We start from the raw sequence: 21,204 nt of genomic DNA on the forward strand, positions 1-21,204 counted from the left end.
TACAGAAATACACAAAAGAAAAAAAAGGTGGAAAAATGAAGATGCAAAAGTAAATTTTCCAGCTAACTCGCTCGGATCGCTTTCTCTGCTCCAACAACTGCGAACTTTTGAGATGGAGCTGACGTGAAGATGAAAAAAGAACAAAAAGAAAATGAAATAGGGGCGTCCTCGCTCTCCAAGCGTCTGCCTGCTTACCGGTGTATCGATCTTGATCAGAGCGATGTCTGCCTTCTCGTCGATGTCTTTGATCTTGGCATCATATGTGGCTCCGCTCTTCAGCTCCACCTGGAGGAAATTAAAAGATCTGATCAGAACTCAATGTCCTGATCCAAAATGGTCATAAACTGTAAATAAAAGATGGACGAGGCCACCAGGATGTTGCCAGTTTGTTAACAAAGTCCTGTTTTTAAAGCGGTGAGTATTTTCGGCCATCAGCGTCGTTGCTTGTTGTAACCAGATGATGACCGAGGAGCTGACTCTGACACCGGGGGATCCTGCATGCCCATGTGGCACCACATTAAACAGGATTAACTTACAGAAATGTATTAGGTTGTGTTCAATAGGACGAGAAAATAATGGCCAGAGACTATAAATCGTTTACAGCCAAAGAAATTGCCCATAAGAAGAATACAGCTTTACGACAGTTTCACACTGGCTTCACTTAGTACAGTAGAATCAAAAGCTACTTCCATCTTTTATTTACAGTCCATGCATCCACAGCATCCACCTTGTCTCATGATGATGATGTTTAAACCAGCACAGACGGATTTCAGGCCATTATCCACAAACCTACATATCCAACCGAAATGAAGCTACACAATTCTGCCTGCAGGTCTGCAAGCTTATTTGCAACCCACCCAACCCCAGCTTGTTCTTTCCATGCTGTTTTTGACTTTTTTAGTCTCATATGTTGTCACTGATGCTACTCTCTATTGGTCCTGACTATATGGCAGGTTGTGCAGCCACTGCATCTTACAAGATAAGGATTGTAGCTTAAGTGAGTCCAGTTAGTTTTCATCAAAAGCTATTTTGATGTGAACACATTGCTATACATTTTTAACATAATGGCTAGTGAAATAGGATGTTGTGAAGACGTTTCCAACAGTTTGCGTACCTTCACTCTGTGCTTGTTGGCCACCACATGGGCATTGGTAACGATGAGTCCGTCCTCTGATACAACGAACCCGGAGCCGCTGGCTACGGGAACCTCCCGCTTGGAAAACATCATCCTGAGAAGAGAGAGGGAGAGACGAAAGGCTTGGCTCTGACTTCTGATCTCAAACAACATCAAGTGGACATGGTCAATTGATGGATCGATCACTAAAGAGCAGGCTTTGATGTAAGGGTGTAAAGAGGTATTTTAAACTGTATTTAAGAAAAACCAAGTCTAAAGTTCTGCTTGTAGCTTTAACATTTACTCTTCAGCATGGAAAGAAACAAACACGTGTCATTAGTTTTAAGATATTTGGCTGTAAAATAAAATGATCTTTGACTCAGTGAGAGGACCCAACAATGTCTCAATTTATTGTTTCTGGAACATAAACATCAGCGAACAATGTACTCCAATCCATTCAACTGTGCTTATTGGATGATCTGAGAAAGGTCCAAGGATCATTAAAATCATTAAGACAGCATCCACGAACCTCACATCACATTTCACTGTGACTAAAAGTGGCGAATCTACCAAAACCAAACAAATGCTGATCATTCTAGAAAAGAACTGGTAGTTAAAAACCTGAAGAACTCAACACATTATGATTGTTTTGATTGATTTAACCAGAAAAAGAAAATTCTGCTCTCTGAGATTGTCCCGGTAACAACAGGCCGGGTTAACCCAGCGTTTTTTCGTTGGCCAAAGAAACTAACTCCTGGAAAAAATCCTGGCAAGCAACCACTGAGGCAATGCGTTGCTTAAACCGACAATTAAGAACTTTATAAAGGCTCCCATCCATATTTTAAAGGTTTACAGATGTCTGGATCACTCTTACTTGCGATACAGTTCAATATGAACGACAGCAGGTGCGATCTTCTCCACCACATCAGCGATGAAGTTGTACTTGTAGCGAAGACTGTCGGGGTTCTGCTGACCTGAAGGGAGTAAAACACCATGTCACTGTATCGTAACACACACACACACACACACACACACACACACACACACACACACACACACACAGTAATCCACTGTGAGCATTCTGAAAGGGACTGCAATCAGCAGCTGCAGGGGAGGAAAGATCTGGTGGATTTTGGCCGACCGCAGTCACAGAGGAGATAAGAGGCTGGATAAGAAAATTGAAATGTTGCAAACAATCATCATCTAGTATTAGTCAGACTTTCAGCTTCAGTGTGGTGACTGCATGAGGTTCAGGAGACCCAAACCATAGCCGCTGTGTTAAACCACATCCAGATGTGGAGTGCAGTGTATATGAAGCGCACGTATGCGAGCAGCTGCAGCCTGTCTGCTGCTCCCACTGATGCTTAGAAAACAAAGGAAATGACTCAGCGCCTCAGAAGATGCGGAGGTATCAGGGGGGGGAGGCGGGGCTATTCCTGCATAACTGTCACTGTCGCCTTACATAACCCCCTCCTGGTTCAACCCAGAGGTGCTGCAACATCTGGAAACTCAGATCTGCCGGGGCCAGTTAGCAGACAGCCTCTGCCATCTGTGTGTGTCGTAAACATGATTCCTCAGAGCGGTGTGACATAAAAGCAGTTGTTAAACAACAGTGCTTACAGTCCAGTCACCATTCAAACTTCACTTGTGTGACCATTAAACAAACTAGAGAGAGCTTTCTTTGTTTAAGTGAGGAGACATGGAGCTACTGCATAGACATATACAGGTGAACTCAGTAATGCCAAAGATGGTGACCAAAAATATTAGCCAGTGACATGGTTTCACTGACAGGTTCAGCTCTGTGGCATGCAGTCTCGTTATCGTACCGCTGTTAAAGAAGCTGTGAAGTGAAATCGTGGTCATGCACTAAAGAATTACAACTTATGAGAAAAAAAGACTTTTTTGGATGGATGGATGGATGGAAGGTAGGACGGCGGGCGGAAGGGTTAATGGATGGATGGCTTAATGGGTGGATGGATGGATGGATGGATGGATGGATGGATGGATGGATGGATGGATGGATGGATTGATCGACAGATGGATGGGTGGATGGAGGGCTTAATGGGTGGATGGATGGATGGATGGATGGAGGGCTTAATGGGTGGATGGATGGATGGATGGATGGAGGGCTTAATGGGTGGATGGATGGATGGATGGATGGATGGATGGATTGATCGACAGATGGATGGGTGGATGGAGGGCTTAATGGATGGATGGATGGATGGATGGATGGATGGATGGATGGATCGACAGATGGATGGGTGGATGGATGGCTTAATGGGTGGATGGATGGATTAATGAGTGGATGGATGGATGGATTGATCGACAGATGGATGGGTGGATGGAGGTCTTAATGGATGGATGGATGGATGGATGGATGGATGGAGGGCTTAATGGGTGGATGGATGGATGGATGGATGGGTGGATGGATGGATGGAGGGCTTAATGGGTGGGTGGATGGATGGATGGATGGATGGATGGATGGATGGATGGATGGATGGATGGATGGATGGGTGGTTTTTGTAAAGCTGTTTTGATCCACTTTGGTAAATCCATACGTGTAGTTTTTGACCACTGAAGTTAAAAAAAGGATCTTCTTGTTGTCTCCGGCTCTTTTTAAGTGCTCCAGGTTTCTCTCAGAAGAGATGTTTGATTTCAAGTGCTTTCTTTAACTTGTGGCACCATCTTTGTAATAGGCCACTTCCCCCCACCATGTGGTGGGCTGCGGGCTGTGTGATCAAGTTAAATGAGACTTTCACAATACGTTTTTCTTTTTTTAGGTGGTGATTCATCTTTATTGGTGTTTAGTTGTGGTTTGCTCCAATAAGTGATCAATTTCTCCACCATTAACCTCCTTGATGTTAATCGGGGCCTTTGAAGCGTCACATTCCCACCATTTAGCAGCTGTGTGAACAGACCCGAGTTCCTTTTGAGCAAACCGTTGGAAAGATCTACACGAGACAGAGCAGAGCGACAGTGAAGGCATATCTCTGTTTGTCCTCAGGGTCACTGATCTCAGGATCATACTGTATCATATCTCAGCTGACTCCCTCCACATATTTCAGATGTCTGCAGATTTTATCTCCATGAATCATGAAGAATCCCGACCTCATTCTTCATAGCGATCACCTCGCTGCAGTTCATACCAGCTCTGCTGATAACGCTGCTTTCACTTGGAAAAAAGACAAGAAACAACTTGTCCTTTGACCTCAAAATAGATAGAAAATAGACTGTATTTGTAAATGAGCCTCTACACTGGTAGTCGGCCATAATGAAACAGTTTATTGTGCATTTAAATGGCATTACTTTAAAATGAGACTCTAAGTGTGGCTTTTATATTGTTAGTCTGCTGCTGCCTCCACTGCTCTGCCCTCATGTTTCTCCTCTCGAGTTTTTGTTGGGAGGTACTAAAACTTGTGGAGCCATTTTGATGAAATGCAAACACCAAGAGAAGGGCAATTAGGGACAGGTGAACTCAATCAGACACTAACGAGGGAAGGAAAGAGAACAAAGGAGGGAAGGAAACACTGACAGCCACATGAAGATGTAACTTTTTTCAGGCAAACAATTTTTACTGCAGCTGTGCAAAAAGCAATGAATGGACACATTAAAGATGTTGACTCGTGGCAAAGAAAACAGAGTGGAAACAGATCACTTTCTTGTGTGAACCAGTCCCCAAAAAATCCACACAAATCCCAATTTTTTTAAGAAAAGAAGAAATGCTGTCAGCACAAACTATGGTGAAAGCCACCCCTAAGCTTTAGGCTTTAGCTGGATTGAGGATGTCAACAGCCCTCAGCCCGACTGCATCATCTATCAGAGGTTGGCTAATGCTAACATGGTGGGCACTTAAAAAACAAAGATCCCTTTTAAAAGGAGCTTGGCTGATCAAAAAAACACTTAATCTCAACCAGAGGCAACAAGACTGTTTGGTGGAATGTGGTCTTAAAACGTGATAAAGGTACAATGTGTGCTTAAAACAATGAAGGTGCGATGCTAGGTCCAGATTGCTGCAGATGTGCCATAAAAAGTGTTAAAGAAGAAGAAAGACTATTGTGAAGCTGTTTATGGATACACGCACTTGGACACAACTCAGGTCTGAGGCTGTCACATTCTCACATCAGTCCAGTCCAGGCTTGAGTCAGTCTGAGTCTGTGATGACTTTTCCTGAGCCTCTGCTGCAGCTGACCGTCAGTATGTGCTGATGTGGGTTTGGCTGGTCGGCTGTTTGGCTGCAGATTAGCGGTTTGCCAGCTGCTGCAGCTTTGAAGTGAACTGAATGGAGTCAGTCAGATGTGCAAAGAAACGCACTGCAGGTGTCGGTAACAGCACTGCACGCCGTGAGGTCAACAGAGGCCATGTCCACACTGGCGCAGTGAGCGTCGCTGAAGCCGGCACACTGTAAACAACCAATGCTCACATGTCAGCGACCCCGATTGGTCCGACAAGGAGAGCTTTCACTTCAGTTTCTGCTCACAAATGATGACAGAGTTTAAATGGATATGGCTGTTGTTGTTCATTTAAGCCAACCCAGCCTCTGCAGTGATACCACTGCTCGCGGCAGTGTGCCGACAGCTGGGTCTCCAGCCACGACCAGCAGTGTGCACCATGAATTTGTTCCCCGGGGTCAGATGATCAGAGTGGACTTCTGCTGTATAGTCCTGAGCTGTCCTTTGGAGAACACTCAGGGGAAATGTAGTGGGCGATCCATAGAAGTGCCACTGAAAACAATCCAGAAGTGCACATGAAGATGACCTTGAGTGTCTTTAAAGCAGATATGCATGGACCTGTTCTTAGGAACCAGCCTTAAACATGTGATGCCCACAACCATCTATGTTTAGCAGCTACTAACAATTATTTTAGTCATTTCTTATCTATTGTGGTTTTTCTTAACTCATTCTATCTTTTGGTCAAAGCGAGTTGTCTTTAAATGTGTTTTGTAAGTAAATTTGAGTCGAGCTGAGGAAAAACCAGAGCAGCTGGAAAGATCCCAGCAGGTGCAGAGAGAACAAAGATGGTCTATGAGGAGACAGTGTTTGCCGCTGACCCACTGCGCTGCTGATATTGAAGACAAGTGCAGAATGAAACTTGCCAGAACTTAAAAATTATTTGGCTGAGCAAAGATATCTACTGACACTGCTCCTTAAAAGTGCAGATATGTGATGTTTTTCCCCTCAGAAAGGTACAGATGATTACCTTGAGGTACAGTAATGAGCTTTAGAGGTTCATTTTTGCATACTGTACTTGTAGAGATAGAAATGTTCTTCTTCTGCACCTCTAATTCTGAGTGTGACAAAGTCAGGACATATTTAAAGAGAGACTGTTTGCTATTCTCACATAGTTTGTAAAGCATGATGTCCATGTAACTTAATTAAAAACTGTAATTAATGCTTATTTATTGGCTATTGATTTTATATAAGAGCAAGATTTGTCTCTGACACTATGAAAATGAAACATATGGATGCTTTTAATAGCTGTACCAAACTATTTTTAACCTGTTCCAGTAACACGCTTTTAGTATTTTTGTGGGTTTATTTTTTACGGAGCTACATGTGCTGTTCTCAAACATCAAACAGTAGCCTGGTTTTCAGGCAGTGAGCCCTCCAGCTCCTGAAAGAAGGAGCTGAATCACCAAGCGACTGTGTTTTGTTGACTCTGTATCCAAGCCTGTCAATCTTGCAAACAGCCCGCAAGTCTGCACATGGAAGCAGTCAAAGACAAAAAAGGGAGAAATACATTTTGATCCCCTCAAATCTGGGTTAAATATCTGTGTGACCTAGATCTGTGTCTGTTTAGGAAGTTATACAATTGGCCAATCAGCTCCAAGAGATGAATCACCACAGACTCATTGTGGCATCGTCCAGATTTTTTCCCTAAACTCAAGTTCAAATCAAATCAAATGCAAAGAGGCGTTTTAGAGGTTTGGACATCCCTCTCAGTGAAATAGGTCAGAGAAGTGATTGGGAAGGGAAGAGGTGAAGGAAGGGAACGGGAGAAAGACATTAGATGGATAAAAGGAAAAAAGGAAAAGAAGACGCAGGAGGAGGAGGAGGCTGACACTGACCTTGCTTGAGAAAGTCCACCCCACACAATCTGAATCAAACTGCATCAGCAAACTGCTGTATTTACAGCTGTAGCTTTGAAGGTTGTGTGGCTTCACTTCTTAAAATCCTTTCATGACTCTTTGAGTCTCACAGGACAACCTATTTGTTTTCATAGCACAGGGCAGTCACTCAGGACTTCCTGGCCTAATTTCAAGAAATTATGGCCTCGTTAAGATAACATTAGCCTGCGAGAGAAGGAGGGAGGCAGGTTTATGGGTGGAAACTAGGGGTGCAACGATACACAAAATTCACGGTTCGGTTCGATACTTTGGTGTCACGGTTCGATATTTTTTCGATACAAAAAAATGTTCATGCCTTTTTAATTTGTCATTTATTAAAATTATAAATATATATTTTAACTCAAAAGTACAGTTTTTAAATTTAACCCTAACCCTTGTGCGTGTTTTTTATTTTGACAGTGAATGCGCACCTGCGGACCACTTATGTGCAGCCCTGGTTATTTAGCTCGTCATATCGCAGCCACAGAAATTATTTTGTCCATGAAACCATGAAGCTGCACTTTCTTTTTGCCTTATAGTCTGATTTGTCATAACTTCTCCGTTTTGTGGTAAGCTTTTCTTTGGCTGTCACTTCTTCACCCTGACCTGTCTTATTTGGCTCAGCAGAACTAAAATATAAATCCTGCTGCTTTTACACACGCACTCACATAAGCTCAGCGATTCTCTGCGCGATCAACCTCTCACATGTTTAAGCTGCGGGAGATTTCACTTGTCATGTTTGCATAGTAAGCTAACGATTAATAAAACGATGTCAGAGGAATTGGTGCACAAATTATCATCACTCACAGATCAGTGCTGTCATTGCAAAGTGAAAGCAAAAAAACAAGCGCAAATTCAAACGCGACTTCAATATGTCACATATTGACAGTGGCTCACCGATGCCAATGACATAATTACCCAGCTACATTTCTGAAAGAATGCAAAAGCATTGACATATATTTTTCCTTCCTACAATAGCCCGACGGGCAGGGTAGCCCGTCTGAAAAAAATCGCTAGCTCCGGGACGTCGGGCTAGCGATTTTGCAAGCCCTGTATCTGATTGAGGAATCACTCATCTTTGGAAAAGAGAGTTTATTACAGAGAAATGTCTCTTTCCAAAATAAAAGCTATACTATCCGCTTCTTCTGGGCTATATTCTCAGCAGCATAAGGAGAATCATGTGCTAACAGCTGTCTAAATAACTCGGCTAAAGTTAGTAGCATGCTTGTTGTTTTTGTCTTTGCACTAGGATGATGTCGGCGTAAATGTGCAGTCATATTCGTTGTGTTCCCCACTAGTGCTTTCAGGTTAATCTCGTTGAAATGACCTTAACGCCACAACACGGCAAATCTCCGTTAACGAGCTACTGCCGATCGCCCCGTAAATGGCCTGTATTTATATAGCGCTTCACTAGTCCCTAAGGACCCCAAAGCGCTTTACACATCCAGTCATCCACCCATTCACACACACATTCACACACTGGTGATGGCAAGCTACATTGTAGCCACAGCCACCCTGGGGCGCACTGACAGAGGCGAGGCTGCCGGACACTGGCGCCACCGGCGCCACCTCTGACCACCACCAGTAGGCAACGGGTGAAGTGTCTTGCCCAAGGACCCAACGACTGAGACTGAGACTGTCCGAGCTGGGGCTCGAACCGGCAACCTTCTGATTACAAGGCGAACTCCCAACTCTTGAGCCACGATCGCCCCACGATCGCTGTCTAGCCCCGTGCATGGGGCTAGACAGCCAACACGTTAACGAGCTAACTGCGCTAACACACTAGCTCCCACCCATGTAATTAAGCATTGCATGGCACATCCAACATACTGTTTTACTTTAGTCCATGACTCGCTTACCTTCAGGGTCATACGTCACATGAAAACTAAAATAATTCCAAACGCCAGATCTGAGAGTGGGGGAGGTCCATGTTGCAAGGAGAGCTTAACTTCTGTCTTGCTAGCTTGCCCTGCGCTCTTCCTCCTGACTATGCTGTCTGTGTTGAGCGCTCAGTGGATCTGCGCTCGACAGTGCAGCCTAGGCGGAGTAGTCGAACACAGATTCACTGAGCGCTCAACACAGACAGCATCGTCAGAAGGAAAGTTGATAAAATAAATTACAAATGTTGTATTGTTCGATACAACCGAACCGAAAGCACTGTATCGAACGGTTCAATATCGATATGAATATCGTTGCACCCCTAGTGGAAACATGTTCCATGTCAGCGTTTTGGGCCAATCAGCAGATGTAAAGAGAAAGAGAGAAGGGTGCAGATGTAATGAGAGAGCAGTTTGCTATGACAGATGTCAGATAAATGCTTTAACTTACTATAATGCAGTTAAACTGTCTGTTGTTGTTACATGCAGCTACAAAAACTCAGAGCCTCATTCGTCACTAAGAGGTTTTCATTGGTGTCAAAGCACCACAGCCTGTAAGTAAAAGATGGCCAGCTTCACATCACCCATTGGTTTTGGACCTGACTTTGAAGGCGCACTTTTAAATGTTTTGGCTTCCTGCAAGAAAGAATTGGCTGAATATGAACAAGAGGGCAGAAGTTATCAGCTACCAGTTAGATTAGCTTGTTTTCATAAACTGTACAGGTGCAACAGGGTGACACAAACTCGGATGGGCTGTAGCACACAGCAAGACTCAAACACGGTGGAGCGGTCCAGCTCAGTGACTCCAATCAGGATAGGTCAGGCCTAGCAGATAGGAAGAGGCTACGATATGGCAGCGCGCCTTTCTCTTCACTACAAACAAGTTTGCCTTGTGACTTCTGCTTCTCAGGCGTAGGGGCTAAGCTTAAGGACTAAGGATACTGAGAGTTAAATGAAAGCATTTTATCTCTTACTCAAATGTTCAAAAAGAATCTCAAGCAGCCAGAACAATGTGGGTGACATTGTAGTGGCCACATCCATCTTTCCATCTTTTATATACTGACTGTGATTTTATCTATAGACGTCTAACAAAAGTGCTTTTTTTCCCATAAACCTCCAAAACACTTCCTGTTGTACCACCGCAGACATTTAGGTTTAGTTAACACGATTGTCTTCTGGGAGAAATCACTAATTACCTTGTTATCTCTAAGCTGTATAAACAGCGAAATGTAGTGAAGCATGTGTATGTGTGTATGTGTGTGTGTGTGTGTGTTTGTGGGGGGGGGGGGGGGGGGGTCACGCTGGAAATATGCTGAAAGGTGACGTCACAAGTCAAATTATTTATCGGGAGATCATTAATGGTACAGTTTGTGTGACTGCAGCTTTTAAACGTGACAGTCTTCTGCTGCTTTACTTCTACTTTCTATGTGAAAAACTACTACGAGGTAGCTGGAGACCAAACCTGATGTTTACTAGACCACAGGCCACCAGATTAATCAGACACTATATGTTGGAGGTTATGGTTGTGTGCTGCTATATGCTGGGAGGAGACGCAGATTCAGGGTTAACTCCAGTCTGTCTGAGATCTAAGGATGCATTGTTCACGCGATTTGGGTTCATTCTGGATGCTCGTCTGATGATTTTCTGCTGGGCGAGAGTTCAGTCTCAGACTCCTGCTGAGGTCATACAAGTTCAGAGCCAACACACACACACACACACACACACACACACACACACACACACACACACACACACACACACACACACACACACACGTCGGGTATTCGTTTCTTGTGGGGACATTTCATTGACATATTGCTTTCCCTAGCCCCTTACCCTAACCATTAATAATGACTGCTTAACCCTCACCATGACCCAATTGTAACCCTGACACTAAAACCACATTTTGAGTCTCAAAACCGTCTTGAAACTTGTGGGGACCAGGATTTTGGTCCTCACAAGTACAGTAAACTTCCAATTTTTGGTCCCCACAAAGAAATGAATGCACGCACGCACACACACACACATTGCTGCCGTATTTCAGGCTTTGTGTGTGCGCACTTAAACTTCCACAGTCCTGCTTCACCTTTTCTTTCTTCTTAAGCTATAATCTCTCTCGTGCACGCGCGCACGCACTCACACGTACCTTTCCCGCAGGTTCCCCTCTGGATGAAGATCACCGGCGGCTGCTGCAGCTTCATGGCCCGGTTGCTGACGCGCTTCAGCTCGCAGATGTTCCGGTACGAGACGCCGTCGCTGCCGCACACGGGTTCGGAGCTTTTGCACACGCACACGCCGGCGCTTCCTCTCCGCCGGACAGTGGCCGACACCTCCACGCCGTCACTCACCACGCACTCCATCCCCTCGGCGCAATCGCGGTCTCCGGTGCCGCCGCACTGCTCGCCCTCGCCGGACGCGCACACCGGGCAGCAGTCGCAGCGGTCCAGCACGTCGCCGGCCAGGCAGTCCGCGTGGATGGGAGCGCACTGAGACTTGTCGCACTTCTCCGGGCAGCCGATGGCGAGGCGTTTGGCTCTCAGCGCCTCGGCCACCAGGCTAGAGGAGGCGAACAGGGCCATTACGCACAGGACAAACCGGAGACTCATGATGGGACAGTCCGACAGAAACTCAGACCTGCAGTTAACTTTTACACGGAGTTCTGCTGTAAGAGTCTTAAAGTGTGCTCTGGGGCAGCGTGGAGCTCAGGGAACCTTCACCGGAGGACTGGCTTACGCAGTGTGGCGCTTCGCTCCCCGCGCCGGTTTATAAAAGCTGCAGGATAAACACAGGAGGCTATTGGTGGGCCTGAGTGACGTCTGTTAGGGAGGAGGAGGTGGAGGTGTATGTGACTGAAGCTGTGCACACACATATTTAGAAAAATGACATTGAATTGTGTTTCAAATGCTGCACATTTAACTCCACGGATCTGATTTCAGAGCTGTGCAGCTATGATGTGACCAGCCTATGAAACATGCTGCCACTGATTTAAGGGTTCATAAAAGGTTTATGAAGTATTTTAAACAATATAAAAACAGATTGCATCACATACTCGGCCTGCACACTGCCGACTTTTGGTGCTTTAAATAAATTTTGCTGTCAAATCTTCTTCTCTCTTTACATTCAAATCATTGGCTCGAAGGCTGCCCCTGCCTGAGCCTGGGTCCTGCTGGAAGTCTTTTCCCTTTAGAAGGGAGTTCTTCCTCTCCACCATCGCCAAGAGCTGTTGGAAGGGGATCATGCAAATGTTGGGCTCTTCTGTCTGATAATCAAGTGTTTTACACAATATTACACAACTGTTGTGAACTGGAGTTTATAAATAAAGTGAGGTGAACGGTTCGATTTTTTTTAGTTCAACTTAGAAGTACTTAACGAATCTAAAAGTTTATTCAAAAATCTCCAGAAAATGATTTCATTTATTTATTTATTTATTTGTTTGTTTTTAAAAGAAAAATACATGTATGAAGTAGTACTAATATAAGTGTGGATGACAACTGTTTTTATGGGCAAAAGAATACAGATAGTTGTTATAAACTCCAGCGCTAAAACAAAGTGTACGGATGCTTTATAATTCCTCTTCTCATTCCTCTGTGTGCGTTTTTGTTTTGTAGTTTTATACTGCATTAGGCGCTGCTGCTGGGAGCCCTTTATCATTGACCTGCAGTCAGTTAATGCAACAGTGATTGATTTTTCCAGCAAAACAGAGAGAGAGAGATCAGCACTGTGATTGAAATGTTTGCCTGCTCGAATTGTCCAAATGAACCAGCAGCATTTGTTTTGCAGACATGTGCAAGAAAACTGTTGTTTTGCTGCTCTTTTTAAGAACAGATCCATTATGAGAGAGAGAATCAAGAAAACCATGAACTGAAATCTGTGGATTTGCAGAGATTGTGGCAGAAGTGATCCTTGCAAGGGAACAAATAAGCTTTCTTAAAACTCAGAGCAAATTCAGCACTTTTTTGTAAGCAGGGTTTCAGATTTTGCTGCTGAGTCTATAAATACCTCTTTGTGTCCTGTGACCGCTGAAATTTAAGTGAATGTAAAATTAGCTGCCCAGTTAAGCTCCTGGCAGGATTTCAAGGTATCTGCTAAGTGGCAAGACTTTGGTGTGGAAGGACTTTGGTTAAACGCAGAGGCTGTTTGTATGTTGTTTGGTTCTTTTAAACATTTCCTGTAATCTCTCTTCAACCAGCTATAAATCTTATAAATTACACTGTGCAACCAGCAGAAATGAACAGATACAGTTACAGATGTTTGCTCTCTGAGTTCTCGTATCACATAAGCTCCATCAAAAAACACATTTCTCAGCTCTCTACGAGATTTGTCAGGAACTTTGCTTCCTTCTCAGAAACTGCAGCAGTAACATCTGTGCAGAGGACAGCTGCTACGTCACAGCTGGGTTGAAGCTTCGTTACGGAAACAATCAATTGTCCCGAATCTCTGAACGCTCAATGAAAAGCATTTCTCTGACATCATACGTGACATAATCTGATTAATGCATGCCAGTGTTTGATACTCTGCGAGACAAACAGATCTTTGGGTTCTCTGCAGGCGACAGCGCTGGAGGTGCTGAAACGCAGGCTGTGTTTCAGTTCATGTTTATGAAACACATTTATGATAATGAAACCCCAGTTTCATCAGACTCGACTCACTGCTGAGTCAGACCTCTCCAGCAGCTGCAGACTTATCGATGCAGGAGGAAGCCAAGGAAACCCACTCAGAGTCCGATCAGCGATGGGTGTGTGTGTATGTGTGTGTGCACTGAGTGTGTGTGTTGGAATGAAGGTGGTGACACATAAATCTGAGAGAGAGGGTGAAAGTGAGAGCTGTGACTTTTGCCCACAATTGTGATAAAGTGAGTGATTTTAATGTTTCCACACCAGGCTTCACACAGTGTGTGTATGTGTGTGTACTCTGCAGTGAGTTATGTACTTATTTGACCACAAGAGTGAATATGTGTGTGTGTGTGTGTGTGTGTGTGTGTGTGTGTGTGTGTGTGTGTGTGTGTGTGTGTGTGTGTGTGTGTGTGTGTGTGTGTGTGTGTGTGTGTCTTAACTAAACATGCAGCTGAAACTTGCTGAGGTCCAGGTTTTAATGCGTTAAATAGTTTCTGCATTTTAGTGACCAAACAGTTCAGACACACACGGCACGATCGAGACTCATATTTCAGTTTTTAACTAATTTTCTGTTTCCAGACTATAAACTGTCCCCATGAAATATTCAAAATGTGTGAGAAACACAGTTTGAAAGGACAAGCTGGCATGAAGCATCTCGGGACGGTGTTGTTCTCCACATATAAGCTATACAGTTCTCTGGAGAGATGAAGTTTGATGATGGTGGAGAGCATCGTCAGGTGTTCAGCTGGGTTTATAATCAAAGCTCATGATTGGTTTGATTTTATCTGGGTAAACAGGATAAAAAGCAGCTTTCTCTCCTCTCAGCATGAGTTTTTTTAATATGAGAAGGACGATTTGTTTTATATAGACGAGCACAGATCAATATAATCTGGCTCCCTTTTCACAAATTCACATCAAATGAACCTGTAATCGTGACTCTAAGGACGTCACAATGGATGAGTTCTTAAAAACTCAAAGGGTTTGAATGCAAGGTCTGTGTGGTGATGTTGTAATGAGCGGTTCCGCCTCTGGAGGCCAGTAGAGAGGCTTTTAGGCTTTCGGCGTGACTTCGTAAACACCCTGTCAAATGATTCAAGACGTCAGCCCTCAGGGCAGTTCAGCTGCTCCTGCTGCAGCCCCTCACCTCCAGAAAAACATGATGCAGAGGGGATTTTCATCCATCTTTCTGTCTCTGTGTTTGTGTGTTCCTGTTGCCACCCTCATCGCCATAGAGACACACTTGAGAGGGTCTGCATGGATGAAGTCAGGGCTCAGCGACTTAACAAGACGAAGATGTGGGTGTACGTGTTTTTAAGTATTTCAAGACCTCGAGAGGCTTTAATGTTCTTTAAAGGGAGTTTAAGGGTGTTTGAGGGGGAATCTGGACCACTGGGAGACTGCAGTGGTCACTGAAGGAGATGGAGACGTTAAAGTTGTTACAGTGATGCTGTGGTGGGGGGCTGGTCATTGCTTAAGGAGCTTAGGGTTCATGTGGGTTTTGAAGGTGAAACTTAAGTTTCACGTGTTCTTGAATGAGTTTCATGGATTCTTGGAGGGCTTGGTGCCTGAAGGGCCTGCATGATTTTCTGCTACAGTTTCCAGGCTCAGTGATAGACTTTGAACGCTCCCATTTGCTCAGGTGTGAATATAAACCTGCTATTTCTATCAATCAAAGAACTTCTGACACATTTTGTCAGGCCTCAATGTGCCTGGTCTTACCCAGTGCTCACTGAGTGATTGAAAGCCATCATCTAAGTGATTCAGATGGTCCTTAGAGCACTCACTGGACTTTAACGCAGGTCCACTCCTAACTGAAGGAGGAGGATCATTTAATGGGTTTCTGTGATCACTGAAGGGCTCCCATGGGACAGTTAAGGGCTGCTACTGGTGACTGGAGAGGTTTAAGAAGCGTTGACCAGCTCATATAGATGGGGGGGTTGTGATCCTATAAGGGATTTGGTTGGCTTTGATCCCCAAAACACAATTCACTCAGTGGTCACTCAAGAGTTACCAGACAACTACGAGGAGGCGTTATTGACCAGTAGAGTTACGTCTTCAGTTGTGGATGTGGAATTATTGTGAGTGAAAAACTTGTCATCTTGATGGACTTTTCAAAGAGTTCATGGATCCTCAGCAGCATGAGGAATAATTTACCACCTGTCTGTCCTGCCAAGAGTTTACGTGTTTTTAAATCTTGGATGCACAGAGTAAGCGAACATAATGTGATTCTTCTGCTCGCACACCAACTGCTGGATCTGTAATTTGCTGTCACACGATCCTGTGCTGTAGCTGTAAAGAACATTTAGAAGTTTGGCTGAATTCATCAGAACCTTTCCACTGTTTAATGAAATTATGTCCACTTTGGAGCAATAAACTCCTCTTCCTCTCTGTTCAGGATCAAACATGGCAAATATCCCATGCTTTTAAATAGCTTTTTTGCAGTATTTAATTTCTCTGCAGCTTTTAAGTGAATATGAAACAGAACAAGATGTTTTCAAACGTTCACCATATTCCAGCTTTCCCAACCAATGTCTGTGGTTGGGGTTGGAAGTTCATGACTGACTTTAGAGGCACGATTTTGAAGCGTGACTCATGTGTACAATGAGTCAGAATTAACATTAAACAGATAAAATATAACAAAAGTACAAGAAGCTCCAGTCCCGGTGGAATTGTCCTCGGCCTTCCTGCCTCTTCCCGGCTCCAGCTTCACTTGGACAGCTCATCATTCGTGTTTATGATGTGAAGACCGTTGGAGGGAATTCAAACATTTTTGCTTTTCCCAGAAACACAGAGCGTGCACGTGAGCGTGTGAAAAGCAGTCTAATTCCACTCAAGTTGAGTCAGTCAGCAATAACGATTTGATTTATGCATGTGCATGTTCGAGTTTCAGAGAGAGAGCGAGAGAGTGTGAAAAAGACAAGAGAGAGAACAACAAAGTCCGAGCTGGCGCAGGTTAACGTGCAGCTGTCGCGCCTGCACAGAGTGTGCTGTGTATATGTGTGGCTGTGTTTGTATATGTGTGTTTGTCCGTAAGATGATGCAGACCTCCTCCTCTTCCTCCCATCTGCCCAAACAGTCCGATTGAAGTCTTCACATTGGAGCCGCTCTGCAGCATTTTGCTTCCCGGCTGCATCGTCTTTGAGGTTTACTCACTTACTCACACTGACTGCAGGTGATTGGCCACAAAAAGACATCACAACTCTGAAATCAAGAAAACCAGAGAAGAAGCTGCAGTTTCCTCACCGTGCTGGTCAAATCAGGACAAGAGTTTGACAAAACAGCCAGAAATGATGCTCGTCGGGATTTCAGTTTGAATAAATCGGCATGGATCGGTTATTAAATGTCCTCTGGTCATTTTGTATATATGTGCTGACGGCAGCCACCATCACAACCACTGGATTTGGAATTCTGGAGCCGCCTGGTCATTCCATGGAGTCGGAACAAAACAACAGTGTGGTCATTATTTGGAGAGCTTATGACTGTGCGGTCATTTCAGAGGCTGTAGGTACTGCGCTGTTCTCGCCATCTGCATCACCTTACCTCCACACCCACCTGCACGCCAGCTGCTCACTCCCTCATCACCGCCTCTGTTTACACACTAAATCATCTCTGAGGTGGAGATACATGGATTCACGGGTCTTAAAGTGAAGTGGGACTTTCCTCTTCTTGGTGGTGTCACAGTTTTTTCTTAAATCATCAGCTGGCAGCACCGGTTGGTTTCTGTCTCGCTCTCTCTTTCAGTAAAGGAACACGAGGTCCTTTCCCCTAAATTATATTAGCAGGGGACCACTGAAATATAAATCCAGGGCCAGCCCATCCTTCACTCCCATTTGTTTTGTTAAGTTTGTCTTCATTAAACAGATGAGAGGTGGCTGCAGTCCAGCTCTAACAAAACATCAGCATAGACTGAATCTAATCCAGCGTGGGGAGGACGGCAGGTTGTGCAACAAGGAGAAAAAAGCTTCCTCGTGTGTCAGATTAAGACTGTGAGACAAGCTCTGATCAGGTCAGCCTGACCAGAAGACTGAGCTTAAGGTGAGATTAGAAGAACATGGGAGGACCGACAGGCGGACAGACAAACGTCCTTTGTTGCCTTAAAAGAAAAATAATTTATCTCTTTAATTTCTCTTTAAGCTGGGAGTGTCAAACATAAGGTCCGGGGGGCCAGAATTGGGCTGGCAAAGACTCCAATCGGGTCCCTTTTTTTAATCTTATCATAAAATATCTCAGCAGTTAAACATCTTTACACTGACAGAGAGAAGAGCTCCACTCATGTGGCCCACTCACGATCAAAGTGGCATGTACAGCATGTGGTGTTCTTTAACATAGATGAAGTCTGAAAAAAAAGCAAGTACTAAAACCAGAGGTGGAGCATTTATGCACCAAGAACTGCTGTGGTTTTACTGGGAAAGCACTCCAGGCAGTAACACCGCCCAACTAAGAAAAAGTCTGCTGAACCACAAGCAAGAAATAAGCATTAACTGGTGAGCATCAAAGATGGCGGCAGTAGGACGCTGAAATCTGTTGTACCTTGGGGAGGTAGGGTCATGCTGAGCTGAGAGATCTACCACACACACACTTGAATCAAAGGTCAGGCCGGATCTCCACATCGTGTAGCATCACATCCTCTTATTTTCATTGACAAACTAACAACTTCATCTGGAGGAGATTTCAGGTCTTTTTTTGATCAGGAGAAACAGACAGTCCACACGAGCGAAGCATCTGTAACGGAGGCTGCTCGCTCCAAAAGGTCCATTACCCGCACTTGCTGAGCTGGTCTTTGGCTGAGCTGAGGGGCTGACCTGAAGTGAACTTCAGCCACATCAACCTTTGAACAGCTTTGGGTTTAAATGGATCGATGAGTCACTGGAGAAAGAAGCACAAAAATAATACAGAAGACGACACTGTATTCAGTTTTAGAGCTCATGTTGGGAGTAGTTGGCAGATAAATGGGGAAATAAAAAGTCCCTTTTGGGGATTTGTTGACAGACCTCCAATCAAACCCTGCACTTCATCTGATTTACTTCCATCTGTATTTACAGAGTAAAACACGGAGCTCGAGTTTTTCAAAAGCAGTGAATCTATTTTTATTGTTTTGTGTCTTGCTAGCTAATAATAACACAGATTAGATGCTTTAAAAGACCTCAGAGACTCGCCGGGTGTCTGATTTATCCCCAGAAATGAATAACGGAGGTTTAGGGAAGCTTAGATAAACTCGATGTGAAGCCAGAGTTCCTCTAGCTGAGCTGCCTGTAACAGCTGGAGAAGAGCAGCTGCTCCATAATGAGGTGAGGACAGTGTTTAGACACCAGCAGCTCCATTAACTCCTGGCGCCTTTACGTATCAGACTAAACGAGCTTCCCTTTATCCTCATGAATGTACGTTTAAACTGCTGTATGTTTCCATTTCTGTGCAGCTTCTGATGTATGCAGAGGGGCTGCTGAGATTATTAATATTATTATTATTTTCACTCCCACATCTATGTGAAGACGTTTCCCTTATTGGTCTTTATTTTAAAATAATGTTAAACCGATTTTATTATTTTCAGTCTTGAAGTTTATTTTTTCCAAAGGTACCTGCATTCATTTTATACTTGGTTGTATGTATTAAGCTCTGTCTTTGGGCTGCGTTACACGCCGCTCCTCTGAGACAGCAACACCCAATCTGAGGCAGAAGCTTTTTGGATGGAACTTTAGATCTTACTAGCATCCAAAGGAATGCATTATGAATAAAGTCATGCCTCTCCACAGTTATCATGAAAGGAAATTATCCGTAGAAATCAAAACCATTACTTATAGCAGGAGCTAAACATGTTTATTTCTGCTCTAAACTTGTACATTTTAACATGAGAGTCTATGGGGACCGATGGAGACTGAGGCATTTTTGGAGCCCCCAGTGGCCAATAGAGGAACTGCACTTTTGGCATTTACCCTTCATTTCTGAGCCCAGGGGGCCACACTACAACTACTTGGATGGTGGTGTGCGTTTAAAGCTGAGTGTGGAGCAGCATACACTCTGAATGGTCACTGTCTATTACACTGGTGACTGTCCCACGTGGCAGCGGCAGGTTTATGGCCATGAAACGTGGCATAAAAAGAAACCGGGAAACTCGCCAGCCCTACAAACAGATTAAAGTCTGCTAGAACTTGAACATCCTCAGCATGCACGGGAACACAGACACTCCCTGATGGCTCATAGCTGAGCTGGTGAAACAAGGTCAACACACTATTAGGCAATGAGTTTTTATGTGATACAGATTTGTATGGAGCTGCTTTATCCTTCCCCACAGTTATGCAGTCAGCCCCCCCAGAGAGCAGTCCAACTTAGATTCATTACTGCAGTCTGAGTGAGCCAATGGGGGACGTGCTCTCTGCATTGAGCGTCCACTCAGATTAATCACACATCTTATGTAACTCTTCACGGTGCTAAAGGACTGATGCTCAGGAAATCATGACCTAATGACCAGCGAGCACCTCACAAGAGTTCGTTTGGAGAGCCTCCACCCGATGAAACCACTGCATGAAGAATGGAGGCTTCTTCCAACTGTAAGTCAGGACAAAGTGCCTAAAGGGAGGCACCTACGTGTGTGAGGAGGCTTACAGCATACAGCTCAGTGACACCTAGTGGACACACTTGCACATGCACTGCTATTTCTCTGTCTACTCTGGCATGTGTTGTATTCACTGTTATCTGCGCTTCACCACTCGGAATGATTACAAAGTGTCTCTGAGCTTACCTCAGCATGAGACTGTATATAAAAGACAGAAGCCTTACACTGGAGCCAGAGGTCAGAGTTGGTCTGCAGGACACAGGAAGTCACATGATTTATCAGAAATGTTAAAAATGCACTAACAGCACAAAGAGGTCCATTTCAGTGAGTCCAGTTCTCACAGCAGCATCACACATACACCGATCAGTCACTCGAGGAGCAGAAGTGCAAACTTTGAACCCTCAGGATCTGCCGTCATTTCCCAGTCTCAGCCAGCACCGCACATCCCTGTGGTTTCACCTCCATGCACAGGCACAAGCAGGTCCCGCACAAACATTAGGCAGGTGTTTTATTTTTTTGTAGTCCTGTAGAAAATGATATTTCCTGTTTGAATACTTCTTTAAATGACTGGTTCTCGTATGTCTCCAATAGGTGCAGAGATGTCATAAAATATTGAATTCATGATAAAATTCAGAAGCTAAAGTCTAAAATCAAAAGCAGCTTTTACTTTTTAAGGTCTTGTGAAATCAGCCTGCACGTCGGTGTAAACCTCAGTGGCTCCAGCAGGACTAAACTTTGCCCTGTTATTTGTCCTACAGTAACTTCCTGTTTTACTTTGAAGTTTAGTTTTCGCATTATATACTGCGCAAAAAATGAAAGCAACAAATTGGATTATAGAATCACATCAGTGAAACTCCTGGGATATTGATGGTCGGTTGCACAGGTAGTCCAACAGCCAGAAGGTTCGCTGTGTCTCTCAGCACAGTCTTAAAGTCAGTGACTTCAGG

At 44.3% G+C, this 21,204-nt stretch overlaps 1 protein-coding gene across 1 annotated transcript in view; it reads right to left on the bottom strand.

Moving 5' to 3' along the window:
• htra1b (HtrA serine peptidase 1b) overlaps nucleotides 1-11,841 on the bottom strand; it is a 29,764-nt gene extending 17,923 nt beyond the window's left edge. The window contains exons 1-4 of the mRNA XM_085417180.1: nucleotides 11,241-11,841; nucleotides 1,989-2,088; nucleotides 1,115-1,229; nucleotides 196-285 (exon numbers count right to left, since the gene is read on the bottom strand). Coding sequence (XP_085273306.1) covers nucleotides 196-285; nucleotides 1,115-1,229; nucleotides 1,989-2,088; nucleotides 11,241-11,700 — 765 coding nt within the window. The 5' untranslated portion in view covers nucleotides 11,701-11,841. The remainder of the gene's footprint in view (nucleotides 1-195; nucleotides 286-1,114; nucleotides 1,230-1,988; nucleotides 2,089-11,240) is intronic.
• Between the last annotated feature and the right edge of the window lie 9,363 nt (nucleotides 11,842-21,204).

The sequence above is a fragment of the Rhamphochromis longiceps genome, linkage group LG8, assembly GCF_057381845.1.
Source record: "Rhamphochromis longiceps isolate RC_006_pf linkage group LG8, R_longiceps_female_GT1.1, whole genome shotgun sequence".
NCBI lineage: Eukaryota > Metazoa > Chordata > Actinopteri > Cichliformes > Cichlidae > Rhamphochromis > Rhamphochromis longiceps.